The sequence below is a fragment of the Eurytemora carolleeae genome, unplaced genomic scaffold (assembly GCF_000591075.1).
Source record: "Eurytemora carolleeae unplaced genomic scaffold, Eaff_2.0 scaffold1037, whole genome shotgun sequence".
NCBI classification, from domain to species: Eukaryota; Metazoa; Arthropoda; class Copepoda; order Calanoida; family Temoridae; genus Eurytemora; species Eurytemora carolleeae.
The window spans coordinates 88,624-110,766 of NW_019396925.1; the positions used below are offsets into that span (position 1 = coordinate 88,624).

Genomic DNA, 22,143 nt, shown 5'->3' on the forward strand with positions numbered 1-22,143 from the left:
AAATAATATTATTAAAATAAAAAAATATTTAAATATGAATATTTACTATTAAATAAGATTTTATTTGAGATACAAATAATCATGATTTTTTTTATAATAATGTAATGTTGATTATTACAAATTGAACATTTAAAGACAACCTTATAAAAAACAACTACATTTGTTTATATCACCCCACATTGTTATGCCTACTAATCACCAGTGCACTATATATGACTAATTATCTAGGTTTCCACTTGGTACAGGGTATGTAGCTTTTCATAAGCATGCTTTTTTATATGTGTTCGTTGCATGCTATAAAATGTTATAAATCAGATAAATTAAATGTATTTTTGATGTTTACAGGTTTATTTTATTATATTATAGTCTAATAAACATGGGAATAAAGTGGCAATTTAAAACTTTTTCAACCGCAGGCTGGACATTTGATATTTGATATTGTCACTTGTTTAGTTTTTGTGTTCACTTTCACCTAGGTAGCATAAAGTTTATCATTTTTTTATTGAATAAACCCTCTTTTTTTAAACTGGCATGTCCGGCAAACACCGGTACCCTTAAAACTTTTCTATGATCAAGGAGGAATAAGATATTCTTAATTTTCTTGCTGATAATTGAATTGTATTAAATAGTTAATTTCAAGATGTCTTAGAAGTAAATGGAAGACATGGTAGAGGTAAAATGGAAGAGGTAGTAGATGTAGAATAGAAGAGGAGGTAGAGGTAGTAGAGGTAGTAGATATTGAATAGAAGAGGTAGTAGAGGTAGTAGATGTTGAATAGAAGAGGTAGTAGATGTTGAATAGAAGAGGTAGTAGATGTTGAATAAAAGAGCTAGTAGAGGTAGTAGAGGTAGTAAAGGTAGGTATGAATTTAAGCAGCTTGGAATTTATAATCTTGGTGCAGTGAAATTATAGGATGGAACCTGATATATAAATTATAGGGGTGGGGGGTGACACCACCTGCTATTTAGATAATGTTCAAGAAGAGATGGGTTAATGTAAAGATGAGTAATATTTAACACATTTTAATTATATATGTGGAGACATTTTTTCATTACAACTGAAAATTAAACTTTTTATCAATACATTATCTTTCTTTGATTTGATTTCTCCTCTTTAAGCTTCTTTTTAAGATTTCATTATTTTTTTCATAATTAGTTTTTCCTTTATGTATTCATCAATTCTGTTTACCTTTGCTTGTCTGCTGAATTCTTACCATTTTATATTTATACTTTTTTATTATTTTCTTTATTTAAATTTTCTCTATTTTCTCTTTCCTAATTCTTCACTGTTTCTGTTGTTATTCCTATATCTGTATTCCTATATCTGTATTCCTATATCTGTATTCTTTCCTTTAAATTTTCGGTGCCCTTCCAGTCCGATTCACAATTCTTTAAAGCTTTGTTTTGACAAAAATGAGTTCTCCGTTTTAAATAAGAAATTAAATATTTTTAAATTTGGTTCCCGACAAAATTGACGTGAAGATAAAACGAAAGAATAAGAATCTCTTCAAGAAAAACAATGATATCTTATGTTTAATCCGTTTCAGGATTAAATAGTACCGTTGCGAATCCGGTTCAGGATTAAATAGTACCGTTGTGAATCCGTTTCAGGATTAAATAGTACCGTTGCGAATCCGTTTCAGGATTAAATAGTACCGTTGCGAATCGGAAATTTTGCGCTTCATGGCTTTGATTTGAAGGTAATTGCAATATCGGCCCCTCTTCTCTTCTTTACTCTTAAAAACTCCTCGTTTAAAGGGACTGTAAGCATAATTTCAAGTTACACTCCGATGCACAACAGTACCATTGAAATCTTCATCGGATCACGAGTTTCTGCTTGTAAGCAATTGTCTTTTTTTTAGAGAATCTACAATTGGAAATTGTCGACCTTGGATGCTTACTGTACCTGTGACTGATCCTGTAAAATAGTTTTTTTTTCTCATCTTTCCTCTTCTTGCATATTTAAATCATCCTCGTTAGAAATACATTTTGTTTTGGGCGTTTTTTGTCTCGTAAATTCTTGGTTTGTCATTCCGTTTCTGTTTGTCATTCTTAGGTTTATAATCCTTGGCAGAATTCTGCAAACCTACAACATTTCATTGTTTTTCCTTTTTCCATCTTTTTCCTGTTTTAAATTCACTGTTTTTTCAACTTCTTTTTGTCCTTTAACCATTAAAAACATGTCCATATGGATAGAAATTTTATTAATATTATGTCATTAATGCTTTTAATAAATCTATAATTTTATTCAACTTTTCTATAGCTATCTATCTATCTAATTTTCATCCTTTATACCTTTATAAAATGAATAGAGTAGTAAAAATCCCCTGTCTATGAAACTTGGTGTTGTAAACACTGAAACTATCTTTTCACCGCTATGTTGTCCCATTTTGTGTGTATGTAAAGGCTCTATACAACATGTATGTTTGAAGATATGTATCTATCTATCGAGATATGTATGTATCTATCTATCTATCTATCCATATTCATGTGTTGTATGGGGTGGTAAAAATGTTGTCTCAATGGAACTGTAGATCATAAATATTGTATATTGTATGGGACCTTATAAATGTACATGCTATTCTTTTCTCACATTTATTTATTTTCTTTTTTTACCCGCCATATTCTTTATGCCATGTAAAACATTTTTATCGATTTTTTTTCTAAAATATATAACAAGTGAAGTTTAATTTCTGAAAAAAATACATAAAACGCTTTATTAAAAAAACGTTTTAGAGGACTGAAAAGTGCAATCTCAAAAACCCTCCATCGAAATGAAAATAAAGTTTAACTAAACAAAAACATGCATTGCTAATTAAAACTTGATCAGATAAAGCTTTGAAGGGTACCGTTGTAAATCGGACATTGCCCTCTTTGCATGAGGGGTCCCTTGAAATAACGCTTACAGTCCCTTTAACCCAAGGTTATAATATAAGGAAAGTTAATTGCAGTTGCGTATACTCTGCGTACATATTGTAATCAGTCTTCTCTTAGCGGAATTTGTAAACAAGAATAGATGCATTAGTATTCGTTTAGTATCGGAGGAGGATAAAAGCATGCATTTATTTTGATAATTTTGATAATTCACATAATAGTTTCCTATGACCAGAATATTTCATTGATTTTATGTGGAAGATGGATCCCATGTCAGGCTGTGACATCCGTCTTGTGTTTACATTACCGCCCAGAGACAGTACAATGCAGTACAAAAGATGCGTACACTTCTGAAATAAGTTTCCTTGCAATACGATCTTGCTTTAACCTATATTATAGATATATCTGATGATATTTGATCTGAACTAGATAATAAAATATATATTGGCTGGATCACAGGTTGCCCTACTAACTTGGAGCTGAGTTTGCAAAAAAACTTTTACAAATTTTCTTAGAACCCCAATTTTTTTTATAGAATGGGATAAAAATCATATCACTACGAAACAGAATCAGTTATAGCAAAATGGAGAAAAAAGTAACAAATAAGCCATTTGTGAGGGGTATTTGTGTTATGAATTCGAGGCATTTGGAAGGAAAAAATGACTCTTTGAGTCCTGACACTGTTACTTAAACTTTTTTTCCCACGCTCTAATCTAATGAACTTGTAAATTTAACTTTTAAAAAACGGTATGGTAACTTGAGAAAAGTGGGAGGAAATTTGGAATAAAGCTAAGGCATTAAATAAAAAAATAATCACTATATCTCTGCAACCTAATTTCAAAGACTTTTGATATTTCAAACTATAAAATCTGTTAGATAAAATAATTTAAGTTTGAAACATTAGGTTGCAAAGATTTAGGGATTATAAAATTCAAGTTTGTGACAAAAACTCTTTAAGAGATCTGAAAAAGAATTTGACTTAGAAAATGTAGAATTAGAAATCGATATTTAAAGATAATAAAGAGTAATAAAGAAGTAGAATATACAACACAAAGGAAAATGTAAGGATCCATTGTTGATTTTATTTTATATGTGGGAATATAACGGTTTGTTTGTTTGTTTTGTTCGGTTGGTTGATTGAAATTATTTTTGTTGTTGCAAGATGAAGCAACGCCTGAGATATAAAAATGTCCTTCAGATAATTTAGTTTCAAATTGAGATTGGTTAATTCAGACTAATTATATCAAATTTTATACAATTTCACAAAAGTGAAAATAATATTTATATTTAATTAATTCAAGGTTAAAAAAAACTTCGCCGAAATTAATTTAAACAAATATAAAAATTTAGCTGAAATTCGTTTATTTAAACTTAGATTCGAAACCATTTTTTTCTACACAAATTCAAAAGAAAGATATCTAAGATTTCAGATTTTTAGATTTATTTTAATTCATTCTCAGAAAAAGATTTCTCTTCCATATCTCTCTCATGCTTAATTTGAGAGCGCATTATTCTAGGCTTTTATTTCAAGCAGTTTCTCCTTAAATACAGGCACATCTTCCCACATTATACTTTATATCAAACCTGTAGATAGATAGATAGGTACAGACCTAATTAATGCTTGAAAAGTGCCTAGGAAACTTTGGCATGTTTTCCTTGAATTGCCAGAAAAAATTGCTCAAAAACGCCGACAGTAAAAATTTTTTCTATTTCAAACAGGTTCGAGTCTCGGACGAAAGGACAGTTTTTTATAATAGACAGTGTAAGACAAGAAACATACATGACAAACCTTCAAAACTATCAGACAGAAATGCAATCTTGAAAGATGAATCAAGCAAAAAATTTATATTTATTATTATTATGATTGCCTTTATTGTTCCTTTGACACTGATGGGAGGGTGGGGGGGGGGGAAGAAGGTGCACTTTAAAGGGTCGTCAGGGGTTATTAAATTTATCCTTATGCAAGGCTGGGTTTTGGGATAATTAAAAAACCAAGTAATTTTATTCAACGCCGAGGGAATTGGTTAAATATTTTTGTCCTTATTTGTACTTTCTGTGGTAGTCATTTTAAAATTTAGTTTCGAAATGTACTTCGTGTTTTTTCTCTTTTGTATGATTTCTTTTTTTTAATTTGGCAACATCTATTATTTATACTTCCATTAGAACTTTGAACTTATTGATTTGATTTAGATGTATGTTTCTCCCCCTGTGTCTTATTTGTTAATATTTTCCCAGGACTCTGGTTTATTTACTTAGAGAGTCCCCCCCACACTTTTCCCTCATTTACGCGCACACACATACACACATCTTAACGCGCGCATCTTCAGTTCATATTCGGTAGCGCGCACGGACAGATTAACACTCACACTAACGTGATAGTTATTAATTAATTAGTTAAAATTAGTATTTGAGTAAATAGTTAATAATATGATAATGACAAGAAATAAATTGAATTAAAAATATGAGACGTCGGCATGTAAGTTTCAAGGTACAAGGATAAAATTATTAAATTATAAATCTTATCAGTTTAAGAATAATAAAAAATTTTGCTGAAGACAATATTTATTCAGGTTTCAATATTGTTATCTAGATAAAACTACTTTTTATCAAACTTAATAAATATTTGATGTTTTGTAGGTTTAAGATCATAATTCATACTTTTTTTCTGTTAGAAGTGTATCCATAAGTTGGTATCTGTTTCTCTGGTTGTCTGTTTGTTGGTTGGTTGGTTTGCTGGTTTGTTTATAACCCCCTTGACCGATTTGCCTCAAATTTTGATTGGGGAACTTAGTACAACCAAGGGGATGTTCTTTAAGATTTTTAGGAAAGTTTAGTTTCCAGTCAAAGCTGGGTTTTCAAATATTAAAAAAAATGTGTTTAAAAGCGGCCAAATTTCTGTTTGATTTACTCTGTGAAACTGACTAGACAAATCTCATATATGGTCACACTGTTTAAAAAACAATTAGATTGCTTCTGGCAATTTTTTTCAATCGTAAAAGTTTGTCCATCCAACACTGAACTTTCATGTTGGTTAATTGAGGAAAAAGTAGTTTGCTATCCTCAATATCAAATTCTCAAAAAAAGCAATTTATTCCAATAAAAACTGGTTTAAATAACCATTAAATTTTTTTTTATTTTAAAGTATTTTTTCTCATTATACGAATGTAAATCATAGATTAACGTGACATTTTAAGCTATTCAACATTTAGTTAGTCACAATCTATAACCCCCCTCCCCACCCCTTTAAAAATGTTCTGCTCTTTTTTATACTTCCCCAGAGATAATCCAAAAAAAACATTCGTCGTGTGCAGATTTGTTATTTTTTTGCCAATCTTCATTTTTTAAGTAAATTGACTAAACTTTTTAACATTTTTTTACACAGACATTCTGAAGGTTTCTGACCAAAAAACAAATTGCACCTTTAAAAATAAGAATTAATTCATAGTTTTTAAAAACAAATGTCTTTCTTAAATAGGAACTGCTGTTTGCGCATGCGTGACTTGTGTATGTTAGTATGTGCGTGATTATGTACGTCTGTTCTCTAATCATATGATATTTGACAGATAAATTGAATCTAATGTCCCAAGAGTTCAACTCTGTCAATGTCAAGCAGTTGCTTCTCTTTAAAGCAGGCAAATATTTGTCTGTCTGTTTATTTGTCTGTTTACATCTTTCTTATCAGTCTATCTAGCTGTCTGTCTGTCCGTCTATCTATCTGTCTGTATATCTGCCTGTTTGCCTATCTGTTTGTCTGTTTTTAGTATGTCTGTCTATCTGGTATATCTATCTTTCTGTACGTCTGTCCATCTGTCTATCTGTCTATCTGTCGTATCTGTCTATCTGTCTGCATATATTCTGAATATGTAGAAGTCCAGCACGGTTAACCTTGTTCAAACATTTCGACGTCGTTTCCATCTTTGTCTTTTGTCTTAATTCAGTTCTTTATGATTCGGCTCCATTCCTTGTAATTCAGTTCTTTATGATTCGGCTCCATTCCTTGTAATTCAGTTCTTTATGATTCGGCTCCATTCCTTGTAATTCGGCTCCATTGTTTGTAATTCGGTTTCATTCCTTATAATTCGGCTCCATTTCTTGTAATCTGGCTCCATTCTTTGTAATTCGACCACATTATTTGTAATTCTGCCCCGTTCTTTATAATACGGCTCCAGTATTTATAATTAGGCTCCAGTACTTATAATTAGGCTCCAGAACTTATAATTCGGCTCCATTATTTAAAATTTGGCTTCATTATTTATAATTCGGCTCTATTCTTTGTATTAAATTTTAAATCGGCTTAAAAAAATGTTTATATGTATATATATTTAACTAATCCTTTTAAAATTTCCGTTCATTTTCATTTGTTTGAATTTTTATCTTATATTAAATCTAAAATTGTTATTTGTAATTTAGGAAATATCAATTTCAATTTTCATGAAATCTGTGATTTTATCTTCAAATTCGTTATTACAGTGAACAGATGGATTGATAAAATATCAATTGATAGGATGGATGGATGGAAGGATGGAAGGATGGATGAATAGATGATGAAATGGATTTCATATTGATATAAATCAATTGAGCACAGAATGGATATTTGTTGAAAGAAAAACATGACTGAAAAAATTGAAGAATCATTTAAAAAAGATAGAATTGGTGAATGTTGCTTTAAGGATTAGTAAATGAATGAATGGATCAATGAATGGATTAATGAAGGGATTAATGAATTACTTTATGAATCAGTTAATAGAAGATTAATAAATGAATGGAGAAATGAATATTAATGAATGGATTATAAAAAGAATTAAGGAAGGATTAATGAATGGATTAAGAAAAGGATTATTGAATGGACTAAGAAAAGGATTAATGAATAGATAGATGGATTACTTAATGATCAGTCAATAGAAGATTAATAAATAAATGGACTAAATATTAATTAAAGAAACAGATCAATGAATAAACGAATTAATGAAATATTAATGATTGAATCAATGAGGGGATGAATGGATGTATGAATGGATACTTAATGGATTCGTCAATGGAAGAATTAATGGAGAAATGAATAGATAATAAGGCATAAATGATGAATTTATTAAAGGATTTTGAAAGGAAAAATGAATAGATTCAAAAATGGATTAATGAATGGGTTAGTAATTAATGGATTAATGAATGGATTAATCAATGGATTAATGAATGAACTGGAGAAACTAGGGGGTGTTTGAATTATAATTAAATGAATTACAAATCAGTTGGTTTAAATCTGCACTTTCTCTTGTTTACTCCACAATGTGCAATGTGCATAAACAATTGCAATTATAATCATTGTTACCGTTGTCAGACAAAATTTGGTGAATGCCGTCATTGTAGTTAGTATTTTTTGTTTGTTTTTTTGTGTTAATTCTTTTGTCTCTGCTTAGGTTTGTTGTTTTTATGTCTGTTTGTCTGTGTCTGTTGAACGAGGGCGTATCGACCATACACGTCATATCATCTTTTAACTTCCAAAAATGGAGTTGAAGATGAAATAATATATATCCGGAAAAAACAGGGATGATTATTATAGAAAAAAATACAATTGATAGGTTAATAAATAAAAGAATAAAATTGAGATTGTTTTCTTTTGCTGGTTTTATTTTATTTTGTGTCACATTTTTATTCCTTATGTATCCTTAGATTCCGTGAGGAATTCGGGGATAGTTAAGTTATTAGGCTTCCAGTAAATATAGGGCGTTAACCTAAACATATCCATCTAACTATCCATCTATTTATCCATATATCTATCTATCCTTCTATCTATATATCCATCTATTTATTCATCCTATCTAAATATCTATTTATATATATATTTTTTCATCTTTCTATTTATCTATCCTTCTATCTCTCTATTTCTCTATCCTTCTATCTATCTATCTATCTATCTATCTACCCGTCCATCCTTTCTTTAATTTATCCATTCTATATATAAGAAAAAAAACATTTCAACTTGACCGAAAATTTTCAAGCATTTTGGAGAATACAATTTTTTTTTCAGGATCTGGCGGGGGTGTTGTTATAAAGAATTTATACCCTTGGGATTAAATCCACATTTTCAAGAGACTTTTTCAAGAATGCTTTTCTCCAGTGCTTAGGATCCGGATCCGTTGGATCGGCAAGATTTTGGTTTCCTGGATCCGGATCCGGATTCGCAAAAATATGCGGATCCACGGATCTGGATCCAAGGGGTAAAATATCAACTAAAAACTGCAAAAAAAACTTTTTTACTCCTAAAACCCAAATCTGAACGAGAGATTATAAAATTTACTCATTTCTGAATGGTTCACCAAGTTTTAGGATAAAAATAAGCGAAAAAAAAAATAAAACAAAATTTGAAAATTATTTTTTGATACAAAAATTCAGTAAATCTTAAAGAAATGACCGGGAGCCGGATATCCGGATCCATTGTTTTCCAGTGCGGATCCCGGATCCGCATCAAAATTAAATGGATCCTAAGCACTGTTTTTCTCCTGAAATTACTAGTATTTTTTTCTTCATGTGTATACAAAACACATGAAACCAATCATATAATTATTTTGATTAAAATCAACGTTTCTGGTCTTTGTTTTATAATACGCCGTAGCCAAATTTGGAAATTAAGGTCAAACTGGGTGCAGGCTTAATACAAGGTTTGTGTTGGGGAAGGTAGGAGGTTGATTATGGGGGGGGGGGTAGTGCGCACCTGGTGGTCAAATATTAAATAATAAGCAGAGTAGATATCAGTTCAATCAATTATATAGATATGAAGGTAGTTAATATTTTGATTTAATTAAATAAATGGAAATGAAACAAATGTTTATAAATATCAATCAATTTGATAATGATATGTAAGTTTAAATGAATTAGTAATAAATCAGATGTCAGATTAAATGTTTAAATGGACAAATATATAAAGTTATGAGAGAATTTAACAAAGGAATAAAGTCTGATAAATAGGAAAAGAAAGTTGTATTGCAACCCCCTCCCCCCTTAAGGAATTCCTGGTAATAATCCAGTCTTAATAGTATTTATATCAATTTATCCCGCCCTGTATTATGTACCAGTAAGCAGTCATTTAATGCTACAACATGAATAAACAGACATTTTTTATAACATTTAAATTTATATCTCAAATGTTTTCTTCAAAAGGTACTGCCACAGACTACACAGACTGCTTATCTCCTTTCACAGGGTGGGCTACGTAGGCCTAAGTTGACCCGGCACGACATGCTACGTTTTTACGTTAAGTTTTTAGAGTGCGATCTCACGGCCACTTGTTGAACATAATACCCATTCAGGGGTTAAGCTTCACAACTTTTAGAGAAAAACTCCAATTTTAAAAAGGAAACAACATTTATGAATTCAGTCTATTTTTGAAGATTTTATGTTTCGTATCTAAAGGATCCTTAAATATCCCTGCTGATTGGTCGTGTACAGTACTTGTACACAATAGAACACGCTGTGGAAAATATCGCATATTTTAGCTGATAATCGATCTCTGTAACTCTCTTATCTCTGGGTCCTGCTTTCCAATGATTAATTTATTAAGTATTATCAAGTAAATTTAAACCATATATTTTTCTTTAAGAAAGGTTCCAAATTTTATTTTCCAAAAAATCTGAACAATAACTAAAAATTAAAATTTATAATAATGGATGTATAAGCATGTTTTTTTTGTCGGCAAATCTGTAAATTATACACCCCGATTCCCTTCTTTGCTCCAAAAGTCATCTATAAAAATGTACACCTTGTCATTTTCTGCCACCCACTTCTCTTGTTGATTAATGACCCTCTTTGTGTTTACTGTATAATTATAAATTCTTATTTATTGACCGTGATTTTATCTTAAGTTCGCTTTATTGCAAAAAGATTAGGTCCAGATACTTTGTAACCTTTAACACTATCAGTCGGTATGTCGGGGGGGGAGGCGTTGACCCCTGGTAAAGCCAAATAATATTGCCTGAGTGTATTAGTTTAAAAGTTTTTTTGCCGGTACATAATGCGAGATGAAAGTTTAATTTGATAGATATCGTTTTTATTTGCGCAAGGCCCCCCTTTGTGTGTCGGATGAAAAAATGTGTTGAATTTGACCCTATGTTGAACTCTGGATGATTAGCGGGGCCTGAAAATTCCAATATTCGAATTTGATTCTTTTTAACAATCTGTACATTTCAACACTTGAGAGAGGTCATACAGGCGTCAATCTGTGTTTCATGTGTGTTTGTGTCGGTGTCTGTCTGTTTTTTGTCTGTCAGTCTATCTGTCTGTTCAGTCCATCTGTCTTTTAATCAATCTGTCTTTCAGTCTATCTGGCATTCAGTCATCCAGTCTATCTGTCTTTAGTCTATCTGTCTGTCTGTATGTCAGTCTATCTGGATGTGACTTTATGTCAGTTTATCTTTATGTGAGTCTTTCTGTCTTATCAGTCTTGCTGTATGTCATTCTATCTGTTATTATATCTATCCTGTCATTCTATTTGTCTGTGAATCTATCTGCATTTGAGTTTATCTATATGTCAGTCTGTCTCTAAGTCATTCTATCTGTACGTGATTCTATTGGTCTGTCAGTTTATCTGTCTGTGAGTCTATCTGTCTGTCAATGAGTCTGTCTGCCTGTCTGTTAGTCTGTCCTTGCCCTGTTTACAATATTTGCATAGCATTATTTACTCTTGCATCCGTTTATTTTTTGCAGGGATAATGAACAATTTATATTCAAGGGAACCTTCTTTCTGCATCCCTCAGGGGTTTTCTAGTCCCTAGGGCCTAAAGGGGGGGGGTGTAGAGGGGAATCTTGAGGGGGGGGGGGTGCACAAGAGGAATAAAAGATGAGCCAAATATGAAAGAAAACATCTATTGTGTTCGTCTTCAGATGATGAAGAAATATCCTGAAATTATTCAGACAAACTAGACACACATTCAGACATAGACATAAATCTAAATACATTTAGAAAAACTAGACACATTTTCAGACAAATTAAAATCATATTCAGAGAAACTAGACACATATTCAGACATAGACATAAATCTAAACACATTTAGAAAAACTAGACACATTTTCAGACCAATTAGACACATATTCAGACAAACTAGACACATATTCAGACATAGACATCAATCTAAACACATTCATAAAAACTAGACACATTTTCAGACAAACTAGACACATATTCAGAGAAACTTGACACATATTCAGACATAGACATTAATCTAAACACATTCAGAAAAACTAGACGCATATTCTGACAAAAAAGACGGATTCAGACAGAAATATTTTTTTCCCTTTTTAAATTTTGTGCCATCATTAGAAAAACTTTTGATTTTATTCTTCCCTGAGGAAAAGGGATGAAATGGGAATCTCAGAGAGATGGTGGACATTTAGATTTTAGGAATCCGTTTCATTTTATTGCGGAATCAAATTCAGAATCCGCTCTGGAAAAATTAGATTTCGATAAGAGAAAAAAATTAAGTGTAGAATCTGAAACTTATTTTATCTGGAAAACTTTTTCAGCTCAGCTCTGAATTTCGAAGTGAAAGATCGCGAATTTGCAAGGCCTTAAATCTTAATATAATCCACAAAAGAACTTTTTGTTTCTCTCTTATCGGCGGCGATAACTTAATCCGTTGGACCCGTTCTAAACATAAGTACAGATTTCTGGATTAACCACGTTCTGAGAGTGTTAACTACAAGATGTATAGAGGTTATGAGTGTAATAGTGCTAATCTACAACAATTGATTTTGAAATCCACTGAGACAACTTTAAGTTTCAAGATAATTTGATTGATCCTTCAATTTCAACTATTCATCCCATAACTGCTTGATCTCGAGGTTTACAATCCAAAAGTTTTGACGTCAGTACATTCTTGTTTAGAAGTTAAATTCAGATTCATTAATCTAATTTTCTCTCACAATTAAAAATTTTATGTCTGGACAAATAAAAATAAATTGACAGCAAAAAAATAACAAATAAAAATATTTTTTTTTTTATAGATAGATAGATAGATAGATAGATAGATAGATAGATAGATAGATAGATAGATAGATAGATAGATAGATAGATAGATAGATAGATAGATAAAGAAATAGTTAGTTTTTTCAAGTCAGTTAGTTGAATTTGATAAATTGGCTAAATAATGAATGAAATGATGAATGAATTGGTGAATGAAAGGATGAATGAATGAATGAATGAATGAATGAATATATAGATTGTATATTAATGATAGATTAATGACCTGTTATGAGCATAATTACACATCTATTAATCATCGATTAATAATGTTGATCCAAGTATGGAAATGTTTATTGTTTAAACCTTAATATAAATCATTTCTTCAATTAATGCTTGGCTTCTCATTTTATATATTTATATTTTTTAAAATAAAATATCTGTATGAAATTTTTGTTGAAAATATTATATACTTAAACCACTTGATAGGATTTTCATTTAAATTTAACAGTTTTTCTATCTATCTATCTATCTATCTATCTAATTTACTAACCACTATTTATTTACTCTTCTGACAAATGTAAACAAGCCGAAAGCCGATCAAATCCTAATTAAGCCGGATCACGAACTTGACTTGCTTTTAATTAATAATTAAGAGGAGAGTTAACCTTGATAGATTTATCTGGCCAAATAGATTTCAGATATATCAGATTAATCGGATAGATCATAGATTGGATGGATCATAGATTGGATAGATCATAGATTGTATAGATCAGAGATTGGATAGATCAGAGATTTGATAGATCAGAGATTAGATAGATCAGAGATTGGATAGATCAGAGATTGGATAGATCATAGATTGGATAGATCAGAGATTGGATAGATCAGAGATTGGATAGATCAGAGATTTGATAGATCAGAGATTAGATAGATCAGAGATTGGATAGAGCATAGATTGGATAGATAATAGATTGGATGGATAATAGATTGGATATATCATAGATTGGATAGATAATATATTAGATGGATCATAGATTTGATAGATCAAGAGATTGGATAGATCAGAGATTGGATAGATCATAGATTGGATAGATAAAAGATTGGATAGATCATAGATTGGATAGATCAGAGATCAGTTCGATCTCTTTGATTCAAACGAATTGATCACATGAATGGATAAATCGATTTGATACAAGGATTCTTTTTCTCTACTTTTTTATTATTATATGATATCTAACTATATGTATGTATCTATCTAACTATCTTTCTTTCTATCTTTCTATCTATATTTTTCTATCTGTATTTGTCTATCTATCTGTATATCTATCTATATATCTACCCATCTGTCTATCTATACATCTACCCATCTATCTATCTACATATCTATCTATCTATCTAGCTATCTACCCAACTATTTGTGCATCTATCTTCCTATCTATTTATCTACCTTTCTATCTAGCTATCTACCTAACTAGCTGTACATCTATCTTTCTATCTATATCTATCTGTTTGAATGTATTAATCTAGTATCCTGAATTATGTTTGATGTCTGTATATTGAACTTTTGTTAAATTAGTTTCTGAATTGATATGTTTCTAAAACAGCATGGGCTCAGTCTAGTCCAGTTTAGAGACGTGGGGAAGGAGGGGGCTGTTCATAACCCCCCCCCCCCCAACCCCATGCCCGGAAATGTGTCAGATCCAAATATTAAAAAAACAATATTTAAATTTGCATGATTGCATATTGTTTCTTTATTTTTTGCATGAGTGCATTCTTAGCTTTTTGCAGAATTGCATTATGATTTTTTTGCATGCTTTTACTTTCAATCAATCAATAATTATTACCCCTCGTATATTGAAGTTCCAATAATATTTGTGCATTCTCATTAAATTACCGAATATATACATTAACCCCGCAGAATTAAAAAAATTTAGTTGAGCCGAAACCAGCTGATCTCGTTCAAATAGAGCTCAGCCGTTTGTCTCCTGTGTCGCGTACTGACCAATAAAAGCTCGAGAAATTTCAAACTTCGACCAATTAGAATTCAGGATTAAAACTAAACTCTTGAATTCAAAAGTTTTCATTCAGGTTATCAAATTCTGAAGTCGGAAATTATGGGATAGAGCTAACCCAGAACGTTTAAATTCGATATCTATTAGTCTAAAGCGATTACTTGTTTAATCTGTAAACAACAGCTGACTTGTATTTTCTCGAACTAGCCCTTCAGTTGTTAAGAAGTTTAAGCTCGATATCTACATTGGACACTTTAAGTTTGAAGAGATAAATTGTTTAATCCTTAAGCAACAGCCTAATTGTAATCCTAATAATCTATTATTAAGGAGTTGGATGAAGGGTTTAACTATGGACTGTTCCTGCCCCCAAACAACTGTAAGGCTGGCAAGTTTATGGATGAAGAGAGAACCCTCTCCGAGTACCCCTTCCAGTCTACACTCAACACCATAGAGGTACCCCCCCCCCTTTAAGTTTGTAACACCCCTACCTCTCAAAACTTTTCAATTTAAAACAATTATAACTAAAATTCTAATCCAAGCTATTAACAACATCTTATATTTTTATCCCTTTTACTTTTACTATTGAGGGGTGCACTAGTCNATTTAAAACAATCATAACTATACTTCTAAACCAAGCTATTAACAATATCCCCTCCCCCCCACCGCAAAAAAACGGAAAGTATTTTCAAAGCTTAGATAACGCTCAAAAATCTTTCTGCAACATTCGCGATTTAGTTCATCTTTGATATATCTTCTACTAGAAACTTTTATTTATTTAAAGTGTAAAATTCAGCTATAAAAAGTCTTCAAATACTGTCGGTAACATTTTTAACACTTCAAAAATTGTAACATTTCCCTATTTTGTATTAATTATTTCTAGATGAAATACAAACGGAAAGTTTACAAAGAGCTGAACCTGGATCAGAAACAGTTGAAACAGATTAATTCTAAGGTAAAAAGAAACTGATCATTCCCTATCTTTGCTACCTGGTGGTGTAAAGCTTTGATATTTAAAACTATCACTAAATTTAAAGTTAAAAATATTAAAAGGTTTTCAATATTAGGTTGCAAAGATAGGAGGAATAGAAAATTAGAGACTAAGAAAAGCGCTTCATTCCTTAAGTTTTAGCCAGTGATTAAATACATTACTATGGATCTGGGTCTCAACAAAAATTGATCTATTTAAAAAACACATTTTATTTTAACTTAGAAACTTTGTTTAAACCACACTGAAGGTTTTTTGAGAGAATATAAACAAAGCTTAACCGAGCAGCATTAAGTTTGAATACGTTCCTCCAAAACTTTTTGTTGTAAACAAAGTCTCAAGGGGTGTGAATTTTCTTGAAAAACGCCCACCTTCTTCGAAAATCATGTTTTTACCCAGAAGTTAGTTTTATTTAGGTTTTTTTGGTGAAATTGGTAAAAAAATGAATGTATTAACTCCTCCAGAAAAGTTTGTTGTGAAAATTTTTTTTTTAGTTTTACTGAGTTATGTCCTCCAAGAAATGTAAAATTTTCATCTAAAAAAATTAGTTGGAGCACGGGAGCCAAATTCCACTTATTAGCACTATCTTCAAACTTTGTTAGATGAAATTAATATTTATCAACATTTGAAGAATCGAGTGCGGTAGTAATGTAAACATTGCAGTACATATATTTGTTATTGTTGTAGAGCAACCAGAAGAAGTTCATAGAGTACATCTCCAGTAACAACGTGGAGAAGATCTCGAAACTGATTAATAAAGGGTTGGATCCCAACTTCCATTGTCCAGACTCAGGAGGTAACAGTTAATTAAACCAACATTCATTCAAAACTGATCTCAGGGGTGTTTGATCTTGATCACAAGCATATATTCTGTGGAACTCTGAAATGAATTTATCAGATTAAAATTGAAAGCATAAATAAAATAACAAGTATCGGGGAACAACATTTAAATCTTAAACTAAAAGTGCAAAAATTAGTTTGTGGAATGGAGTTTCGGTTCTCTATTTTTTTCTTGGTTTTGTCTAGTTTAAAAATATTCAGAATGATTCGTAATTTAAGTTTTTTACTCAAACTTTATCTTTAAATCTTAATAAGCCCTTTTCAACCTTTCATCTTCCTTTTAAGGGATCTTTTTCTCTGAAGCCATTTAAGCATCGAAATCCATTAAAACAGTCTACTTAGTCCTTAAGTTCTGGCTATCTCTTAATCCGAATCTTATCGTTTGTGTTTTTCTTCATGTGATTTGTGTGTCTTTGTATCTGTTTTAAAGAGACTGCTAGCGAATTTTTAAAAGACGTTGTTAATGTTATCTTTTAGTAATCTAGATTTTTTCTCATTGATTTTTCGTTCAAATCTTATAACTTAAATATTGATATTTGCGATGTTTCCTTTAACGTTAGTCTTGATGGTAATGTGTATTTGTCTAGGGGTATTATCAGTGTACTGAGTAATGTTCACGTTTGCTTGAAATCGGGGACTTATCACTGTATATCTATATATTTATCTAGCTTCCTAGCTCCCTACCCATTTAACTATCTTACTACCTAGCTATCTAGCTTGAAATCGAGGACTTATCACTGTTTATCTATATATTTATCAAGCTTCCTAGTTGCCTACCCATCTACCCACTTTAATTCCTAATTACCTACTCATCTAACTATCAACTACCTGGCTATCTATCTATCTAGCTGCTTAGACACCTAGCTACCTAGCTGCCTACCTACCTAACCACCTAACTACCTAGCAACCTAGCTACATACTCACCTAACTACCTAGCAACCTAGCTATATATTCATCTAACTACCTAGCAACCTAGCTACATGTTCACCTAACTACCTAGCAACCTAGCTACATATTCACTTATCTATCAAACTTCCTAACTAACTTCCGTCTTCCTCTGTGTTTTTCGGTTTCAGTTTAAAAAACTGATTTTTTTTTGGGGGGGGGGGAGGGGTTAATTTATATATAAATTATATTATTCGTATTTTTTGGGTCTTTTTATGGTCTTTTGTGCATCCTGTTTCGTTTTTATGTCTATCATTCTATCTCTTTTTTATCTTTCTACCTATCTTGTATTTATCTGCAGTGTTGAAGGTTGAATATTGTTTGAATTTATGATAATAGGTCAACGGTATACTTTACTGAATTGTACTGTGTACTGCGAACACCATTATAACTCACTCATTTTTATTGGTGCTAATATTCTCTAGCCTATTAAAGGGAGTGACCGGCTATATATAGTGGTTGAACTGAGATTGCAGTATTTTAGAGAATTTTTTTTGGATTTATTTGAGACATATAAAACGTTTTAACGATCTATAATTACTGAGATAAATCTCTATAGTAAACTAATTAGATCTTTAGTAACATCTTTCTCAAAATAAATATGTAAATAATCAATGTTGGAATCTACTATTTCGTTTTCATCATTATTTTGAGTTTCTTACTTTCTATGAATTGTTCGCAGATTTCTTCAAATTATTTAGATGTCGTCTTTTCAATAAAAATTCCAGGAAATCTGCAGAAAATCTTTGTGATTAAAGAGAGATTATAGAAATTAATAATTGACTAAGATTACTTATTTTCGATGAATAGAGTTAGATTTATTTTCTCAACCTGTTCCTAGTTTACTGTAGAATTTTTGTTACATTTTTTTGTCGTTATTTAATAATTAAAAAAAAAAACGATTCTCTAAACGTACCCACCCAAATTGATGATTTTGAACGTCGACTTTGCACTCAAACCTAGTAATTATAGATCTTAAAAACGTTTTATATGTCTCAAATGAATCCAAAAGAATTTCTTTACAATACTGCAATCTCAGTTCTATTACCATACATTGCCGGTCACTCCCTTTAAGGGACTCCTGCAGTTTTTAAAGGGGGTTTATCATGCAAGGTTTTAAATATTTCTAGTAGATAAGTTAAAAAAAATCCATTAATTTCATCTTCTTAGTTTGCTTTTAATAATTGCAAATTCAACTTTATTTTGTGCTCCCCATTGAAGAATTTTGTTTTGCTGAAATATTTGTGCCATTTCCAAAAATTCCAATAAAAATTCTTCAAATCATAAAAAACATGTTTTTCGGCATTTGCGGATTAATCTTTAAAAAATCCAATTTTTTTATAGTTTTTGGACTTGTAAAAAATTGATACTTAATATTCATCCCTGTCTATTTTTCTCATTCTATTCTTCTTGTCTTGTCATTCATCTGTATTCAAGTATTCTGACCTATCTTATCTCTTCTTCAAATATATCTATCTACCTATCTATCTATCTATCTATCTATCTATCTATCTGTATTTCAAAGCATTATGTACCAAGCCAACCCTTTTGGTTTGACAAGACATGTCTGATCTGACCGTGATACAACCTCTGTTGGTATTTTTACCAAATTTGTCTCCAATGTTGGAAATTTATTGATTTTTTATTCAATAATTTATTCATTCACTTTCCCCTTAATTTTTTTTTATATATTTATCTAAAAATTTTAGTTAATCTTAGCAATTTGGTACACTGAGAATCAATTCGAAATCATAACATTCATTTATATATTTTTCAGTTTTCTTGAAAAATCGTTTTTCTCCCCTCCCCCCCCCCTTTTAGAAAATCATTTTTTTATCACAAACTTTAGGTATTTTTGTTAAGGTTTTTATTTGCAGAATTGGTGAAAACAAATGATTTTTATCAATTGGGATTGTGGATAAAAAAAGTATTAAAAATGATGTCAAAACTTTAATTTTTCAAAAACATTACCCCCGGATAATTCTTACAAATCTACACCCCTGATCTAATATCTATCCAACTGGGCGTGGTTTGTGTAAAAGGCGTGGCAGTTATATTGGGTCGGAATCCACCAAATTACATTCCTTGCTTTATTATTCTAATAAATGTGCAATAAATGATAATCTAATTTCAAGATGGTTTATGTTTCTCAAAGGGACCCTTTAAAACTCATTTATCAAGGATGAATGAGATATCGTTCTTTGTTTAGCTAAAAATTTACTATTTTCAATTGCGGTTTTAAAAAGCATCTTTGTGAAGCTGGCCTGGCACTGTAGTTTTTAGATAAACCTTGAATATATTCTAGATAATTATGTTTTTCAAAAATATGAACAATTTTAAGCTTCAAGCATAAGAAATAATAATTTTAAAATTATTTTTGTTCATTTTTTATTTTTATTTCAGAGACACCCCTGAGCCTGTGCACCAGAAATCCTAAATCCTCTCGGAGTATTCTGGTCTTAGTCAACGGAGGAGCTCTCATAGGTATTATAGAGGTCATCTTAGGTCATTGGGTATTCATGGAGGTCATTTGAAGTCAAACGACATTTAATAAGATTATTTTTGATGTTGTTTCTGGTCAACAGTAACAGTTTATGGAGTCCTATAAATGTTAATAGAGGTCAAATATGACAAATAATGTTCATAGAGATCATTTGAGGTTATATGAGGTCAAAGAGGTCATAAGGTTCATGTGTCATAATCAGGTCCCGTATTACGTATATTTTTTTACTGTGTGATGATCCTGTCCCCTAAAGATCTCCAAGGTCCCCTAGATCCTGTCCCCTATATATCTCCCCTAGATCGTGACGCAAGTTTGAATACCTTTGATTACAAACTAATCGTAATATAAACAAACACATACATACACATCACACACAAACATACATTACACACACATACATAAACCGACTCACACAAAACAAACCTACTCCAGTTACTTACAAACCAATGACTGGAACAAATTGTGGCCAATTGTGACCATTTTGTACCGAGATCACTTCCATCAGAGGCGTATTCAGGGGGGCTATGGGGTTTAGCCCCCCCCCCTTCCTTGGATCATTGAAATCTATAGTTTCATGGGTTTTTGGGCCCGAACGGGTGCTCAGCCCCCCTAAAAAGAAAAAATATAGGCCCCCCCCCTGGACAAATTCCTATATATTGCAGAAATACCTCTATTTAGCACAAATACATATTGAATCATTTAAATGTTTGAATCAATCCCAAATATTGGTTTTCCACAACCTATTATCTACTGCTAATTATAATCCTTCTCCCCCCCCCTCCTCCTTCATACCCAAGTCTATGGTGAAGTCAAATATGAGATTAGATTGAATTCCTGAATATCCAAACCTGTCAGCCCTTTATACCCTCCTTCTTCTTATTTTATCCCTTTTTTCCTTTCTCCCTCTTTCTCTTATCCCCCCCTATTAGACATTTTCTTGGATATTAATGTGATTGAATTAATAATTAATCTTCAGATTAATAAAAAGAGGAGATCAAGAATTGATCTCGATATCCACAATTCTTAAGTTTTTAGCTCAGAAAATTAATCCAATCACTGAAACAACTGACACCCCCCTCAAATATTTTCCATATTATGGAACTCAATAATTTAGTATTATCAATCCCACCTTTCAGCACGCAATACTACCTAACAATACTTTTTAATATTTATTATTCTCTATTCTAGATTACCGGACTAAGGATGGATCGACTGCAATGCATAGGTAGGCTTTTTACCCCCCTCCCCTTCCCCCCATCTTAAAAATTGGTTATGCTTTTTTACTCCCCCCCCTCATCATAAAATTGGGACTAATCCGTCAAATTAGATTTTTTGCTGAAGGCTGTTTAGCTTGAAAAAGAACTTAATTTACGATCCTGGGCGTTTTTAGTGCTCTACGTTTGAAAAATCCTCCTGTAAAATCTTGTAAATTAAAGATTTAAACTTAACTGCAAATTGGATGTTGACATTTAAGATAAATTATCAGTCAGGGTTGAGGAGTTTGAGCGGTTCATAGCAGTTTTTAAAGGATTCAAGGGTTTATATTTTAAGACTTAGATTTGAAACTTTGGCGACGTCTGAAAAATTCGTACCCGTTACAACCTCATCTTGCATCATAAGATATCTTCGTTTTTCTTTTCAGAGAAACAATAGTTAAAAAATAATTTTCAGAAAGAAAAAATCGGATTTCTCATTTATTTCTGATTAGGTTAACAAGGAGTATCGTTATGAATTGAACAGTGATTAATGATGTACAAGTTTTTAAAGTTTAAAATACTGCAATCAAAACAATGATTAAATTGTGATTTGTCATGGCTGACTTAGATATGAATGACTTATCAACGCGTTGATTAGCAATTGCGTCAAGTTAAAGGGTAAACAGTTTTTATTTGAGTCATCTCATAGCTCCGCCGTTTTGGCTGCAGCAAGGCAAGAAAATGACCCCAATTTTTGCACGTGATATTACATGCAATCATCATGCGAACAGACTCGATAGTAAAGGGGGGATAATCTATTTTCTAGGAGGAAGAAGGGGG

At 31.4% G+C, this 22,143-nt stretch overlaps 1 protein-coding gene across 2 annotated transcripts in view; it reads left to right on the forward strand.

Moving 5' to 3' along the window:
* Positions 1-22,143, forward strand: part of LOC111710186 (protein shank) — a 45,157-nt gene that overhangs the window by 6,536 nt on the left and 16,478 nt on the right. Inside the window, exons 4-9 of one of the 2 annotated variants that reach the window (XM_023484243.1) lie at positions 229-246; positions 15,162-15,287; positions 15,715-15,786; positions 16,507-16,615; positions 20,008-20,088; positions 21,296-21,332. In XM_023484243.1, the coding sequence (XP_023340011.1) occupies positions 229-246; positions 15,162-15,287; positions 15,715-15,786; positions 16,507-16,615; positions 20,008-20,088; positions 21,296-21,332 (443 nt within the window). The remainder of the gene's footprint in view (positions 1-228; positions 247-15,161; positions 15,288-15,714; positions 15,787-16,506; positions 16,616-20,007; positions 20,089-21,295; positions 21,333-22,143) is intronic. The other variant, XM_023484245.1, reaches the window with a different exon arrangement.